At 51.8% G+C, this 16232-nt stretch overlaps 1 protein-coding gene and 1 long non-coding RNA gene across 2 annotated transcripts in view; one reads left to right on the top strand and one right to left on the bottom strand.

Moving 5' to 3' along the window:
- The window catches only part of MYOM3 (myomesin 3), a 47337-nt gene extending 33022 nt beyond the window's left edge, over positions 1-14315 (top strand). Inside the window, exons 25-37 of the mRNA XM_004465394.5 lie at positions 150-286; positions 2846-2990; positions 3188-3247; positions 3614-3681; positions 4673-4783; positions 6746-6833; positions 7295-7333; positions 7585-7693; positions 9072-9235; positions 9406-9442; positions 9620-9642; positions 11216-11271; positions 12162-14315. Coding sequence (XP_004465451.1) covers positions 150-286; positions 2846-2990; positions 3188-3247; positions 3614-3681; positions 4673-4783; positions 6746-6833; positions 7295-7333; positions 7585-7693; positions 9072-9235; positions 9406-9442; positions 9620-9642; positions 11216-11271; positions 12162-12425 — 1301 coding nt within the window. The 3' untranslated portion in view covers positions 12426-14315. The remainder of the gene's footprint in view (positions 1-149; positions 287-2845; positions 2991-3187; positions 3248-3613; positions 3682-4672; positions 4784-6745; positions 6834-7294; positions 7334-7584; positions 7694-9071; positions 9236-9405; positions 9443-9619; positions 9643-11215; positions 11272-12161) is intronic.
- LOC111765817 (uncharacterized) lies at positions 4598-9509 on the bottom strand. The gene is made up of 4 exons (XR_009187286.2): positions 7768-9509; positions 6981-7085; positions 5079-5383; positions 4598-4849 (listed from the first exon to the last, which is right to left on the bottom strand). It is a non-coding gene; the product is annotated as an uncharacterized lncRNA (long non-coding RNA).
- Positions 14316-16232: the final 1917 nt, after the last annotated feature.

The raw sequence follows: 16232 nt of genomic DNA on the forward strand, positions 1-16232 counted from the left end.
GTCTCCCCCCTCCCCAAATGGTGCCTCCTTCAGGCCCTCCAAGCCCAGTTGCATGTTAAGCGCCAACTGCTTGCTCCAGGTGGGACGGGTCTGGGGTGGGAGGGGCGAAGGGGACCCCCACCCACGCCTCCCGGCCCTGTGCCTCCCAGTGATCAAGCTGATCTCCGGCTGGAACGTGGACATTCTCGAGCAAGGGGAGGTGCGGCTCTGGCTGGAAGTAGAGAAGTTGTCACCCGCCGCTGAGCTGCATCTCATCTTCAACGAGAAGGAGATCTTCAGCTCGCCGGTAAGGGATGCCCGGGACTCCTAAGGGAGGCCAGTACCGCCGCCTAGCGGGCATTTCGGAAACGGCTCTGGTTCTTCCCGCGGTCCCCGGGGTGGAGTGGGGTGGGGTGGGGGGCACCAGGTTTTTAGTACCTGCGGGGCGGGAGACAAAGGCGCTAGACAGCCGCCAATACGATGGGCGGGCCCACAAACAAAGCATTTCCCACGCCCTCCACAACTCTCGAGCTCCGCCAGATAGTCTTAAGATGAAAACTCTATATTCATGTTTTTGATGATCCAAGCCTAACCCTAAACCTGGTTTAGGTATAAACACAAAGATTGTCTGCACAATTCTAACATACCCTGAATGTAGAGGTTTTTCTCCATCAGCCACTTTACTCTTTTGTTGTTTATCTTTCTGTTCTTCCTGTACAGAATAACTTCTGAACTTCCTGCTTTTCTTACTTCTCCCAAATCCATACCAATTCATTATAAATCAGTGCAGGCATCGGACTCTGTCTAGTGAGGTTATGTCCAAGCATCTACATATTGAATGCATATTACTTTATTTTAAATGACTTTTGTTCCTTATATATTTTCCAGTTAGAGTATTACATTGATTTTTTAAAATTATGTGTGTAGATAGGTTATATTAGATTGAACCATAAAAACTGCCAATATTCAACTGTTTCTATGGACAAACATGGCTATTTCCAGCTCATGGTCTTTATAAGATTTAAAGCTCATGATTCAGTCTCATAATATCTGAGAATTTCATCTCCAGATGGTAAAGCAGCCATCAGAAAGCGTGTGTTATATAGAGAGGGTACAGCTTCTGACAGGAGAAAACAAGCTCTGGGCTTGAAGTCAGAGGTCTCAGATCCACCCACTGTGGGCCGTGCAATCTCAAGCAGGCCCTGTCACCTCTCTCTGCCCCAGTTTACGCATCTGTACAGTGGGACTGGTTATCCAGGATCAGGAGGAGCAAATGAGAAATGTGAAAGTTCTGCATAAAGACCAAGCATAATCGTGCCACACAGCAGAGGAAACATTACAAAGTATGGACTCTAGTACACAGTGTTCGGACAATAGATTACCCCTATAGAAAAATAAAATAAAATTAGACTGCTCCCTCAAATCATACACACAACTAAAACCAGAAGGAGTAAGGACCTAAGCGTGGAAAATAAAACTTCCAAACTGTTAGAAGAAAACATAGGAACATAGCTTTAGGACCCAATGGTAGGGAAGGAATTATTAAGCAAGACACAGACAGCAGATAAAGTTGATGACATCAAAATTTAAAAGTTATTTTCGACAAAAGACATTATAAACAAAATTAAAGTGATCAACAAACTGACTAGGAGAAAATACTTGCAAAAGACAAAGGATAAGAATATAGACTATGAATATAATTTTTAAACTCCTACAGATTGACAGGAAAATAAACAAAACTACAACAAACTCAAGTAAAAAAAAAAATGTTCAAAGAATATTAAAGAACCAAATCCCAGAATAGAAAGTCCACATGACTTCCCTAAGTGAAGGGGGAAATATACATTGAAAGTCTGACAATATCAGGTGTTGCTCCAAGAGCATTCACAGTAGGTGGGGTGTCAAGTTGGTATAACCATTTTGGAGAACAATTTTGCAATACCTAGTAAAGCTGAGACTCACATACAATGTTATACAGCAATTCCACATCAGATATATACCCTAGAGGAACTCCTAAACGTGTGATCTAGGATGTTCCTTTAGTTTTATTTGTAATACTGCCAAAGAAAAGAAGCAATGCAGATACCATCAGTAGGGAAATAGATGAGTGATGGTATATAGTTGTATGATGGAGTGCTAGCCTACAGTTAAAAATGAATAAACTCTATCTACACATTTGATTATAGATAGTCACAAAAACATAATGTCAAATGGAAAAAACAAAGCAAGTTGCGGAATAATATAATATGACCCTATTTACACAAATTGTTGAAGCTGTAAGAAACTCTGTGATATATTATTTATGGATACATGTGTTATATCCAAACATGGACTGGATACACAGCAAGATGGCAAGAGCTTGCTGTGTATCATCCTGGGGATGAAGAGAAGGAAAGAGGAACAGGGAGGGGAAATGCAGGAGTTCCATGTTATCCAAAATACTTTGTTTCTCAAAAAGAAATCTAAAGCAAACATGACATGATGTAAACTTGTGTTAATTATGGATAGCAAGTACACAGGCATATTTATAGTATCCCGTATATTTTTATGGCTTTTTTTTTCTATTAAATTCTAAAAGTAGAAAATAACAAAAAGTATGGCACAGTAGGGATTGGGGGCTTACTCTGAACTGTAATTAACAGCAAGCACCCAGGACTCCCTTTGCTGCAGGGCCAGGGCCTGTTCCCATAGGCCAGAGGGTTGGGTGGCATCTGTGTAAGCAGCAGTGGGTTCTCCGGGGACCCTCCAGTCTCTGAGGGCTGATAACACTGCCCATCCCAACTACACCCTGGTTTGTGCCCCCACAACACCAGTCTCCCAAGATGGGACGAGTGCCAAAAAGACTCTGGACGCTCCTTCTCCCCAGAACCGCAAAATCACTTTTGACCGAGAGAAGGGCCTGGTGGAAGTGATCATCCAGACCTTGTCTGAGGAGGACAAAGGGTCGTACACTGCTCAGCTCCAAGATGGAAAAGCCAAGAACCAGATCACCCTGGCCCTGGTGGATGACGGTCAGCCACGCCCTGCCCGGCCCCTGACCCCTGACCCCTGGCCCCTGACCTCCACCCCCTGTACCCAGTTCCCCACAGGCTCTCAGCCGTGAGCTCTGGTGTCTGCTGAACGCATCCCTTGTCTTCTGTCCGTCGTAATGTCCCCTCTCAGGAGTGTGCCCCTCTTGGCTCATGCCAGTCCCCCCGTGTGTTCACAGAGTTTGACAATCTTCTAAGGAAGGCAGAGGCTAAGCGAAGAGACTGGAAGAGAAAACAGGGTAAGGGCTGCTGGGGTGGAACTCGAAAGCCTCGCACCAGGCCCGTGGTTGGTGGGGGTACGGCTGGACGAGTGGAGTCATCAACGGCTCAGCCCTGCTGGGCCCCAGAGGGAGGTCCCTGGCAATTCAGTCCTATCCAGGTCCCAGGACAAAACAACACTCGCCTGCCCCTGGGAGCAAATCCTTCTTTAAATTTTGCGTCTAGGCCTCCCTGGCCTCAGCCCAGTGCCCTCCTGGTGAGAGCAGCCTCTGAGGGGTCAGGGGTCTTTAGCCATCTCCCGCCCCACCCCCACCCCGGCTGGCTTTCCCCGCCTCACCACCAGGTGGCGCTCTGACCAGGGGGCTGTTTTTGGTTTGTCCTCGCAGGTCCCTATTTCCAGGAGCCTTTGCAGTGGAAGGTCACAGAGGACTGTCAAGTGTTGCTGACATGCAAGGCAAATCCCTGCCCCAGCCCCAGGGGGGCAAGGCCTGTGACTTGTCCCCAAGCCCCATGGTTGGCCCTGCCCCACCCCTACCTCAAATTCCATAGCCTTGCCTGGTCTGATTCCATTCCTGGCACGCAGCCCCAGGGAAACTGCATTTAACCCAGAAAACAGAGGCACATCTGGTGGGGCCTAGGGAGCAGAACCAACATGAGTTGGGTCAGCCTCAACCTAGACCTGCCAGCTGCCCAGGAAGGGTTTCTGTGCTGCCAGGTGGCCCATGTGCTGAGGGGTTCCCTGGTGCTCCCTTGCTATGCTCAGCACCTCCGGTGTTATTCTCCTGCATCTGCCTCCCAAGCGCCTGTGTGCTAGACACTGTCATCTCCACTTTAAGGATGACACAATGAAAGAGAGAAATAGCTGCTCAAGACCACATAGGAAGAGGTAGAGCCCAGGTTTAACCAAGTCTGTCTGGCTCCAAGGCTTGTGCTTTCTCAGCACCCTGCGGAAGGCGAGGGCAGGGGAGGGCACTCCCCAGAATCACAGTCACCCAGAAACTCAGGGCACCTACTATGTGCCTACACTCTGCCAGGCACCAGGCATACAAGGATGAAGAAGTGTCCCAAGGCAGATCCTTGGGAAACCCTGTGCCTCATGCTCTGAAAGACGCATGTGCAAGAGGTGAATCCAACCCGACTGGGGAAGGGGGTTGTTCTGGGAGTGCTTCAAGGAAGGCTTCCTGGCGGAGGTGACAGCTAACCTGAGTCTTGAAAAACCAGGCGCTTGTGAGAAAAAATAGGGTAGGGAAGGGCTCACGGGGCAGAGGGAACACCATTAGCAAAAGCCAGAGAGCCGGAAAAGAAACCTGGAGCTTTATGGTTGAGAAAGGGAGGAAGGAGTTAGCTCAGGGCAGAACCGGAGGACATGCTTGTTAAAAAGCTTAGAATTTCTATTTAAAAAGAGAGAAAGCCTGGTGAGCCTCCCCACTCCCCACCTTCCCCAGGTGACCAACACGAAGGAGGAGACCCGCTTCCAGTGGTTCTTCCAGAGGAGAGAGACGCCAGCCGGCCAGTACGACCCGCAGACTGGAGCAGGGCTTCTCTCCATTGAAGAGGTCAGTGCAGCTCCAGGACTCACACCTTCCATCAGCCCCAGGCTGGGCAGCGCCAAGGGCACGGGGCTAGGAGACAGGAGAGGGGCCAGGACTGGGTGAGGCAAGTGAGGCACTCACACCAAGTGTGACGTTTGGGTGCCAAAAAAACTCAACAGTCAAGATAAATAATACTGAAATGCAGTATTTTCAAAAATCAAAATATTGCCAAGAAAGGCCAATTAATGCAAAAAAAAAAAAAAAAAAGCCATGACGAACAAAATGCCAAAATATTAAATAAAGACCGGTTCAGTATTACCGATTTTTTTCTTTTGCCTCAGGCTCCAATATGGCTTTGTATAGAGTCCTGGGCTCCAGTCCTGGCCCTGTCAGTGACTCTTGGAGTGGACTTGGGCTGGTGACTGCCCCTCTCTGACCTCAGTTGTCATGGGTAAAATGAGCAGGTTGGAAGGGAGGCAGGCTGCTTTAAGATTCCTTCCTTCCTGAGAGTCTAATGCAGGACAGGAAGATGCTGCAGTATCAGGCAGTTCTGGGCAGGACACAGCAGGGCCCAGAGCACAATTCTCCACCTGCGTCTCCCCATGCCCAATGGAGGAGTGTGGCCTGGTTAAGAGAGAAACAGGGAGCAGATGTGGCTCAAGCTGTTGAGTGTCTGCTTCCCACATGAGAGGTCCTGGGTTCAATCCCTAGTCCCACTACCTTAAAATGAGAGAGAGAGAGAAATGCAAGGCTTGTTCTGAAAAAGTCAGTATTTTTCTGTCCGGCTGCTGGTACCCCGCCCCAGGTCCCAGGGAGAACTGGTATAAATGTGGTTTGCTGACTAGGAGGGAAATCATGACCTCAGGGTCCTGGCCTGGACCAGCCAAACCAGCCTTCTTCACCTCTGTGCAAGCTCCTCGCACAGGGCGTGGCATCAAGTAGGGGACGATATTTACTGATGAATAGAGGAGTCTCGTTACAACCCTCTATCCCACTGGTGCAGAATTTACTGGCTCCCAAAGAATTACCTCCCTTGAGCCTCACAGCATCTGTAGCAGGTAGCAAGGCAAGGAGTAGGCCATCATTTTACAGATGAGTAAACTGAGAGTTTAAGTGCAAAGACAAACGGCTAGAGAATGGAATCAGTCGCTGCAGTTGCCCGCCCCTGGGTTTGGCTGGGACTTTGGATCCCTTGTGAGCTGATAGGAGTGGGTGGGTCAGGGGTGTGGCACTTGGGAGTATTATAGGAGGGACATTGGAGAGGACTGTTAGGGTTCAGTCCCTCCATCCCCAGGTTAAAAGCTGCCTCTGCCTGGGATCCTGCCTCTAAGTCCACTGCTGGGAGACAGTGGGGCAGGAGGGGTCCCTTTGAGGGCAGAGGGAGGCAGATCTTACTCCCTGGCCTGGAAGGAGGCACCATGTAAGAGGAGGTCACCTCTGGCCTCTGGACCTTGTTTTAAAAGCACAGCCCAAGTTCTCGCTTTGCTGAATGGTGGTAGATTTCATTTGGAAGTGAGAAGCAACGGGCCAGGAGGGACTCCCTTGTCTTGGACGAAAGAAAACGCACTTCCTTCTGGGGACGTGCAGAGAGGTCCCTCCATCCAGGGGCCTCCAGGGTGCAGAGACCCTCAGGGAGGGCGGGGCCAGGCTCAGGAAAGCTGTGAAGGAGGGCTCGCTGTGCAGTGCGTGGAGCAGGGTGACTCAATTGCAGGGCGCCCGCTTCCGCCCTCAGCCATTCCTACGCCATGCCCAGGCCCAGACAAGCCCTGGGCTTAGAATCTCAGGGTTCTAGAGCTCGAAGAAGCTTCAGAGACCATCCAGCCCAGCTCCCTCCTGTCACAGATGGGGAAACTGAGGCCCAGGGAGAAAGGCATTGCCCAAGGGCAGAGGGTTAAGGCAGGCCCAGAGGCCAGGCCTCATGATACGCTGTCCATCTCTCCTTCGGGAACCCATGCTGACACCGCCATCTCTCATCTTCCTCTCCAGTTGTCCAAAGACCACATGGGAATTTACAGAGCGGTGGTTTCCGACAATCGAGGGGAGGACGACACTGTCCTGGACCTCACGGATGAAGGTAGGAGCTGGTGATGTCAGAAACAGCCAGCGGGGACACAGGTGGGTCCCTCTGGAACAAGAGACTATGAAATGCCCTTGAAGTAAAATGTATGGGATGCCCATGTCGCTTGAGGAAGCTGAGGCACAGAGAGGTTAAATGACTTACCCAAGGATGCACAGCCAGCCGGTGGCCGGGGCCTGGTCTGTATGACACTGGCACCTGTGTTCACCTTACTACTGCAAATCCAGCCATCAGGCTGGTTGGCTTAGCCTGCAAGGAAATTGTCGGGTCGGCCGATTTTTCTTCCATCCATGCTTCCCCGTACCTGTCCCACCCCCAAGCCATGGGAATCATCCTGCAGAGCTCCCTGGGCCCCGAGAGCAGCGTGTGAGCTGCACCAGCCTTTACCAAGGATGCCCCCGCCCCTGGAGGGTTCCCAGGGGAGCCCTATACCAGCTGACCGCCCTGTCTCTCTCCAGTCCTGGATGCCATCTTCACGGAGTTGGGCAGGATGAGTGGTAAGCAAGCCCGCCTCTTGGCCCAGCCCTGCCCTGATGCCATATGTCCTCCGGAGAGACCATAACCCGCTTCGGCTACCAGGGGGTGGGTTTAGTTTCCAACCTCAAAGGCGGAGAGAGTAGCTCCTACCTGCTCACAGCACTGCATCCCCCCTGCTCAAGGCACCCTCTGCCACCCCTACCCCCACCCCAGAGCAGGGATGGGCAGGCGGGGCCTTGGGAAGACTCACCCTTCTCCTCTGCCTCCCCAGCCCTCTCTGCGACCCCACTGAAAATCCAGGGCACCGAAGAGGGCATTCGGCTCTTCAGCAAAGTCAAATACTACAACGTGGAGTACATGAAAACCACCTGGTTCCACAAGTACGTCTGCCCTGCCCCGCTGCCGTAGCCAGGCTGGAGGGCGCCCAGCACCTGGCCCAGAGGGGCGCCCATACCCAGTCCCTCCAACCGCAAGTCCCACGGGGGGATGGAGTTGAGGGTCTCCCACTGGTCCAGCTGTCCACGGAGGGAGTCAGGGATAAGGAACAGCAGTCAGAAGAGTGGAAGGGCTTCTGGGACCCACAGGGAAAGTGAGACCTTGGTGATAGGAGCATTTTTCCAGAATATCCATAGACACAGCAGGACTGTTGTGTCAGAGCAACAGCCAAGAACTGGGGGCGGGAGGGAATGGAGGAATGAGGAAGAACCAGACAGCCAGGTGGGCCGGGCGCCCTTGTGGGCCCCTGCAGCCTCGGCCAACTCAGGTGCCAGGCACCCCCCACAAGAGAGAGGGGCAGGCAGAAGGGGTCTGTGAGGCTGACAGCTAAGCGAGGGCCAGGGCTTGAAGGCAGGACAGACACAGACTCCCTGGAAACTCAGGAACAGAAATGCGGCCGGGGCTAAGAGACCCAGCCAATCTGGGAGCAGAAGTCTTCTCAGAGGGAGCAGATGTAGCTCAAGTGGTCGAGCGCCTGCTTCCCATGTACAAGGTCCCGGGTTTGATCCCCAATACCTCCTGAAAAATAAACAAATGAAAAAAAAAAAAAACTCTCACTGGGGAGCGGATGTAGCTCAGAGGTTGAGTGCCTACTTTCCATGTATGAGGTCCTGGGTTCAAATCCTGGTGCCTCCTGGAAAAAAAAAACAAGTCTTCCCAGAGTTTCTTATTGTTTGCATGCCTCAGCCTTGTGGAGCAGACTTTACTGCACCCACTCCATGGAGAAGGCTAGATTGACTTGGTTGTGTTTGTCAAATGAGTCAGAGGCAAGGCCAGAATGGATTTCAGGACAATAGGGTTCCCTAGCCAGAATTTCTCAACCCTATGCCTTAGCCCAGAGGTGATACCCACTGCAGCATGATACTGGGGAACGGACCTGGGTGTCTCCAGGAAGGAAATTTAAGCAAGGAAGAAAAGGAGTTTAACTTATAAGGCTTCCAAGGGCTAGGAAAGGGTGACTGTGGGAAGAAACCCTCGGAGGGTCTAAGACAGGAAGAACGAAAAGGTGAGGAAGTGGTGGGAGGTGGTGGTCGCTGACCCTGGAGGAGGAGGACACGTCACAGTGGCAGACTCAGCACCAGCTCGTAACTGATGCCCCTGGAAGATTTGATGAATAAATGAATGAATGGTTGAGTGATGAATGAAGGACTGAATGGGTATTTATTGCCTGGTGGTTAGCTACTCCCACCCCCACTCCCCAGCCCCCAGGCCTGTGTAACTTGAAACTAAGCCTGTTAACCATTTCTTCACTGGGGCCCTCAGAGAGAAGCGCCTGGAGAAAGGCGATCGGGTGAGGGCTGGCACCACCCTGGATGAGATCTGGCTCCACATCCTGGACCCCAAGGACTCGGACAAGGGCAAATACACCCTGGAAATCGCTGCTGGGAAGGAAGTGCAGCAGCTCACAGTGGATCTCTCGGGGCAAGGTGAGCTGGTCCACCCGTCCATCCGCAGACAGACATCGTTGGTTTTTTGGGATACCCCCATCCGCGCGCTGCCCCAGGAGAACCCCGGAATGGGGAGGAGAGGGTGGAGGGCAGTCAGCGCTGAACCCCGCCCGCGGTGCCCCTGACACGCCCCTGTCCCCATCTCGCAGCCTTTGACGACGCCCTGGCTGAGCACCAGAGACTGAAGTAAGTTGCCCTCGACCGCGCCGCGTGAGTTCTAGATCCGCGGGCGGGGGTCGTGGCGTGACCTGGGCACGTTCCCCTCCCTAGGCGCCCCGGCCAGCTCCTCCTTGGCCTCGTCTCCTCCTCACCCCCCACCTGGGCACGGGGATCCTCACGCCCTGCCCCCTTTCTGCTTTTCAGGGCCGCCGCCATCATCGAGAAGAGTAAGTCTGCCCACCTCCCCGCTGCTGTTTCCCGGGGCTCAGGCCCCCCTGGCAGGCTGCGGGGGTTCCAGGGCTGGTGGGGTCTGTCGGTGCCTCTGGACGAGGGGCGAGGGGCTCCCAGACACCCGGGCGAGGGCAGACGGAGAAGTCAGAGGATTCGCTGAGATGGTGGGTGTGGAAGCAACGAGCCCGCCCCGGGTCAAGCACCACCCACGTGGGAGGGACCCCAAAGGAGAGGACCGAGGGAGGGGCCGGGCTGAAGCTGGTTGGGGCTGCCCTGCTTCGGGGCCTCACCTAATCAGGAGGTGGCCCCAAACCCAGAGGAACCAGCCTCAGCCTCAAAGCTGCCAGGGGAGCCGCCACGTCCTGGGGGTTGTCCCAATAGGGTCTCCCCCCAGCCAGCCCTGGACCACCCAGTTCCCAAGAGCAGGCCTTCCGGTCCCACCAGATGAGAAGTAGGAGCATCGGTGGGGCAATGACTTCCGGCCCGTGAGCCCAGCAGCCACTGGCAGGAAGGAAGGAGGCTGGAAGACTGCGAGATACGGAGGGGAGAACTAAAAACGCTGCTAGCTTTGGGGCCACTGGGGGCGGAACTCATCCTACCTGGTGTCCTGGTCCCAAGTGTCCCCCTTGACAGGAAGCACAGGCCTTGGAGTCCTGTCTCCTGAAAGGGGTAATGAGGGAGGTCAGAAGCCCGTGCAGGGGCGTCCCCCTTGGTGGAGGGAGCACAGCCCAGGACCAGCCTTGGTGGCTTCCTCAGATGGGTCCCATGGCCAGTCTAATCATCTCCCAGGCAAGACCATGCCCTCCGGTCCTGAGAGGACACCCAACCCTAATAGAGGGGAGCTGACTTTGTCAACACAGGGTTGCTGTGGAATCAGAGTCAAGTGAAGTAGGTGGGTTTACCAGCTGTGGTGGGCCTACCTGGTCCACCTGTGGGGCCGGCCCCTCCACAGACAGGGCCTGCTCCCCTCTGTCCACTGGACAGACACGGTCAGCTCCAGGGCCTTTGCACGTCCTAACTCAGTGTGGGGCTCTGCTCCCATCCCGTCTGTTCCCGCAGCCTCATTCTGGGTTAAGAAATAGAGTGGCTTTCCACTTAGTTATGTCCAACCACCTTCTCTTCCTGCCCACCCACAGCGGCCCCCAGGTCCCTCCCTTTACCACAGACAGTGTCCCAAAAGGCCCCGGTCACTTTTCATGACGCCTCTTGGCTCAGTCCCTGAACTGGTTCATGCCCCTCACGGTATGTCTGTTTTACCAGTTGAAGCTTCAGAGCCATCTTACTGACCTTTCCCAATTCTTGAAGGAAGGGCATCTCTCTGTCACCTCCAGTGACCACCAGTCATAGCAGTGACTTCAAGACAATGACAGAAACCCATTAGATCCCATATTTGCTATTTATGAAGGCAAGGAAATGTATAATAACAATTTTAGAGATTTCCACCCAAACTGATCGAAATAGAAAAAAGAAGCATTGCTTATAAATAAGCCTCAACGCTGTGAAAATCTGCTGCTGGGAAGCAGCCAGCAATAAAATATTCATCGCTAGGATCTCTTTATTCCCTTCCAGATCGCGCCAAAGTCGTGAGGGGCCTGCCAGACGTGGCCACAATTATGGAAGATAAGGTACCACCCCTTCTCGACCCAGGGCCTGCAGTCCACACTCAGGTTTTAGTGTATCCACCAAAGATCATAAGACAGCTTTGCATTGTGGATTCATAAGTCAAAGAGTGGCTGGTTGGCCAAAAGGTCTGGATATGCCAGAGCCTGCCCAAGTGACCACAAGTCACGGTGGCCTCCAGTGGCCTGGGGGGGTGGCTTCGCTTCTGAACTTCAGTTTCCATAAGCTTTCCACTGGGTGATCCTAAGAACCCTTCCTGAAGCTGTGTAAGTCCAGTATTCTAGAAAATGCTAGCTAGCTTTTTTTTATGGTATCTATTTTGTGTCAACCACTATTCCATGTGTGTGACATATTTTCACTAATATTTCCACTAACTTAATCATCAAGGCAACCACAGGAAATAGTGAGGAAGCTGAGGCCCAGAGAGGTTAAAGGACTTACTGAAGGAAGGGATAGGGCTGGACTCACCAGTCTCCAGAGCCTGTTTAACCACTGCACCATAGTGCTCTGCATTGGCGCTTGTTCAAGAATTTTCAAACTCAATTCAAAGGATCACTGTTTTAAAGCAATATAGCCTTATTGTGTGGTAAGATCATAATGACGTATATATACAATGAAAGACAAAGCCAAGTGCAGGTCGTTCTGTGGCAAATAATTGCTAGAGCGATAATGGCTTGAAATTCTAGCTACTAAATATTTCAGTCGAAAGGACGGGTTAAATTAAAATATCTCTCTCCCTTTAATGTGATCACTTTAAAGGTTCAATAGAAAAATATATATATACATAATGAATTTATCCCAAGGAACAACTAGTCCCGGGAACTTTCCGGGGAAGTGAAGGTGAATGCCAATACATGAGGTGAAACTAAGTGTTCTCTCCTGTCTTTTGAAACAGACCTTGTGCCTGACCTGCGTCGTCTCAGGTGACCCAACCCCTGAGATCACTTGGCTGAAGAATGACCAGCCTGTCACCTTCCTTGACCGTTACCGCATGGAGGTGAGGGGGTCGGAAGTCACCATCACCATCAACAAGGTCAGCAGTGAGGACAGCGGGCGCTACGGCGTCTTCGTCAAGAACAAGTACGGCTCTGAGACGGGCCAGGTCACCATCAGCGTGTTCAAGCACGGGGAGGAGCCCAGGGAGCTGGCCAAGATGTAACTGGGCGTGTGCGGCACCGCCTGAGGGCTGGTCTGCGTGGGCCAGTGGGGTCAGCCAGTGGGACCCAGCCTGAACGGCCACGGGGTGGGGCGGAGGGGAGAAGGGGAGAGGGTGGAATCCAGGACGTAGGGGCAGGGATGGCGCAGACACACCCAACTTGGAAAGCAAAGACGTTTCTAGGTCCAGTGAGACCCCTGGGATAGCAGAACAAGCCCTGGACTTGGAGAGGGGCACCCAGATACAAGACTCATTTCACTCCAAACTCTGCGTGGGTCTCGGCTTTCCCATCTGTCAAATGGGAATGCCTACTTCTAGGGATTGCTTGTGAAAATCCCTCATAAACCACATACCAGTGGTTCTCAACAGGAGGCAATTTTGTCTCCCAGAGGACATTTGGCAATGTCTAAATTTTTAGTTCTTACAACTGGGAGATTCTCCTGGCATCCAGTAGGTGGAGGCCAGGAAGGCTGCTGAACATCTTACAAAGCCCAGTCACCTACAACACAGAACCATCTGGCCCCACGTGTCAGCAGTGCTGAGGTTGAGAAACCCTGCCCCACGCGATGTGTCACAATAGCCCTCTTTTAGGATACTGTGTTTTCAATTCGCTTCAGTTCAACAACATTCATTTAAAATCCAGCATGTGCCAGGCTAAGGATAGCTCTGGAAACACAAAGAAAAATAATCTACAGACCCTGCCTTAAGGAGGTCTCAGTCCAGGAGAGAGAAAGACCCGGGTGCAAATGACTCCAGGACAAGGCAAATATGATGAGGATTATAAAGCAGGTCCAAATAAAGTGCCACCAGAGGGCAGAGAAGGAAGTTCATCTCAACTAATGGGAGTGGGGCTTCAAAACACTTCATGAAGGGGCAGAATTGGTGATAGACCCTAAAAAATGAGTCTGATTTGGGGGTGGCAATGGAAGAGGACATTTCAGGAGCAGAGTATGGTGTGAGCAAAGGTGAGGAGGCAGGGCCTTGGATGCCAGGCTGCAGAGTTGGTAACTTTTAGGACTTCTTCCAGGGTGGGGCCTCTACTGGCCAGACAAATACGAGTTGGCCTTCACTGATGGATCTCGATGCAGAACTGGGCTCCAAATTTCCTTCCCTTTTTAAAAAAAATTTTTTTTGGAGTATGAAAATTAAGATGTTTATTGTAAAATTTTGGAAAGCCCTGGAGATTATAAAGAAAAAAATAAAATCACCTATATTCCCAACACCAGGAGGTAACACTCGCTTCTGATTTCTGAACTTAAGGATAAAATGAATCACAACCACCTCCACCGCCACGATACGCATCAAGGCATGGTGGTCCAGTGGCCCGTGTTGTGGTGGTCAAGGAGGACTTTGCTAAGGGGGTGCCTGACTGTACCCTGAGTGAGAATGAGTTTGGGGAATCATGCAGGTCTTGGAGGCAAATATATCTGGGCTTAAAGCTTCCTCTACCACATACTCACTGTGTGATCTTGGACAATTCTTTTCCTTTCTCCATGCTTCGGTTTCCCTTCTGTAAAACCAATGGGCTAAAAGATCATTTTTGAAGGCCCTTCCAACTGACACTAAGGTTTTTTTGCACTCACCAGAACTCGATTCTCCTTCACTTTCCTCTTCCTATGAAGATGTGGTGAAGAAAAATACTACATCTTAGCCCATCCATTCACTCTCATACATGTAGTCTGAGGAGAGACTTGGCTTCTACAATGAACCCATGAAAAAGGTCACAGATTTCAATGAAATTGGCAAACCCACTAACCATGCACTTTTTCCTTAAGACAGTAACACCTGGGAGGTGCTCAGTGCTTGAGTGCCTGAGTCCCATTATGAGGCCCCAAGTATGATCCCTGATACCTCCTAAAAAAAATCAATAAAAGCCTTTTTTGTGTCCATCCTCATACAAAGCGCCTTCCCTTCCCCTACTTCACGTGACACTCACCACAACACAGAGAGTAGACAGGGGTCATAATAATGACAATAAATCATGGGCACAACACCTGAAAGGCTATGAGCATTCTCAGACCTCAGTGCTCATCGGATCAAACGGGACAGCCAAATTGGCCCAAATTTTTACAGAATTGGCAGCCGAGAACCCTAGAGGTGAGTGGCAGAGTCAGGGTGAGAACCAGATTTCCTTGGTGCTGGTGTAGAAGTTCCACTCCGCCACAAACACTGCCCCAGGCACTGCCGAGGGGGTAAATGGAGGCAAGAGACCAGGTGAACTGTGCCCTGGTTCTCGGTCGGCACTTCAGAATGGCCAGAGAAACGGGAGTGATGTGTGATTGGAGGTGGCTTTTTGACACATTCTCCAGGAGGGTAAAATTTTCACCATTTTTTTTTCTGGGACACTTTTTTTTTTTAGGTTTCCGGGATTGAACCCGGGACCTCGTATGTGGGAAGCCGGCACTCAACCACTGAGGCACATTGGCTTCCCTTAGTGCGTTTTTTCGTTTGTTTGCTTGTTGTTTGGGTTTTTTTGTTTTTGTTTTTAGAAGGAACCAAACCTGAGTCCTCTCATGTGGAAAGCAGGCACTCAAATGCTTGAGCAACATCCACTCCCCTGGGACCCTTTTTTTTTCCTGCCCCCCTCCCCAAGATGGCTCCCTCATCTGTTTGCTCGTTGTTTTTTGCTGGTTGTCTGCTCGTTGTCTGTTTGGTTTTTTTAGGAGTCACTGGGAACAGAACCCAGAACCTCCCGTGTGGGAGGCAGGCACTCAACTGCTTCAGCCACATCCGCTCCCTGCTCATTTGTTTTTGTTCACTGTCTGCTTGTTTGCTTGTTGTCTGCTTGTTGTTTTTGCTTGTTGTCTGCTTGTTGTTTTGCTCAGTGTCTGCTTGTTGTCTGCTGGTTGTTTGTTTGTCTTCTTTAGGAGGCACCAGGAACCAAACTGGGCCTTCCCGTGTAGGATGCAGGCACTCAGCTGCTTGAGCCACATCCGCTCCCCTTGGGACACTTTTTATCATGAAGTCTTTCCTGAGAAGTGGCTATGACCCACAATGCCCCTGAAGGGACATGGTGTGAGCACCCCTAGTTGGTGGGGGTGGATTTTCACACTAAGCAGCAGCTCAAAAGCAGTGCATGGGATTGGGGGTGCTCTGAGCTGTGTGACTCAGTGACAAGACAACTTGGGAGCAGGATCTGTTCCCTGCCCTGCTGCCTATGGACAGCTCCCCTCTGTCCAGCCTCCCTCAAGCGAGTTCCTCAGGAAGGCATCCTCAAACAGCCCTCCCAAAGTCCAGGATCCCCACCACCCTCCTTGGCTCTGCTCCCTTCTCCTTGCTCCCACCTCAGAGTCAAGGCTCAGCTGATTTTCCCATTTGGGTCCTACCTAGAAGGACCACCGACAGGGCAGGTCCTGGGGGTGGGACAGTGGGGATAGAAGTCACTAAGACTGGGAAGCGGACTTGGCCCAGTGGTTAGGGCGTCCATCTACCACATGGGAGGTCCGCGGTTCAAACCCCGGGCCTCCTTGACCCGTGTGGAGCTGGCCCATGCGCAGTGCTGATGCGCGCAAGGAGTGCCCTGCCACGCAGGGGTGTCCCCCGTGTAGGGAAGCCCCACGCGCAAGGAGTATCCCCCGTAAGGAGAGCTGCCCAGTGGGAAAGAAAGTGCAGCCTGCCCAGGGAGCGCTGCCCACACAGAGAGCTGACACAACAAGGTGACGCAACAAAAAGAAACACAAATTCCCGTGCCGCTGACAACAACAGAAGCGGACAAAGAAGATGCAGCAAATAGACACAGAGAACAGACAACCGGGGCGGGGGGGGAAAGGGGAGAGAAATAAATAAATAAATCTTTGGGGAAAATAAAAA

Source organism: Dasypus novemcinctus, chromosome 9 (genome assembly GCF_030445035.2).
Source record: "Dasypus novemcinctus isolate mDasNov1 chromosome 9, mDasNov1.1.hap2, whole genome shotgun sequence".
In the NCBI taxonomy this organism is placed as follows: domain Eukaryota; kingdom Metazoa; phylum Chordata; class Mammalia; order Cingulata; family Dasypodidae; genus Dasypus; species Dasypus novemcinctus.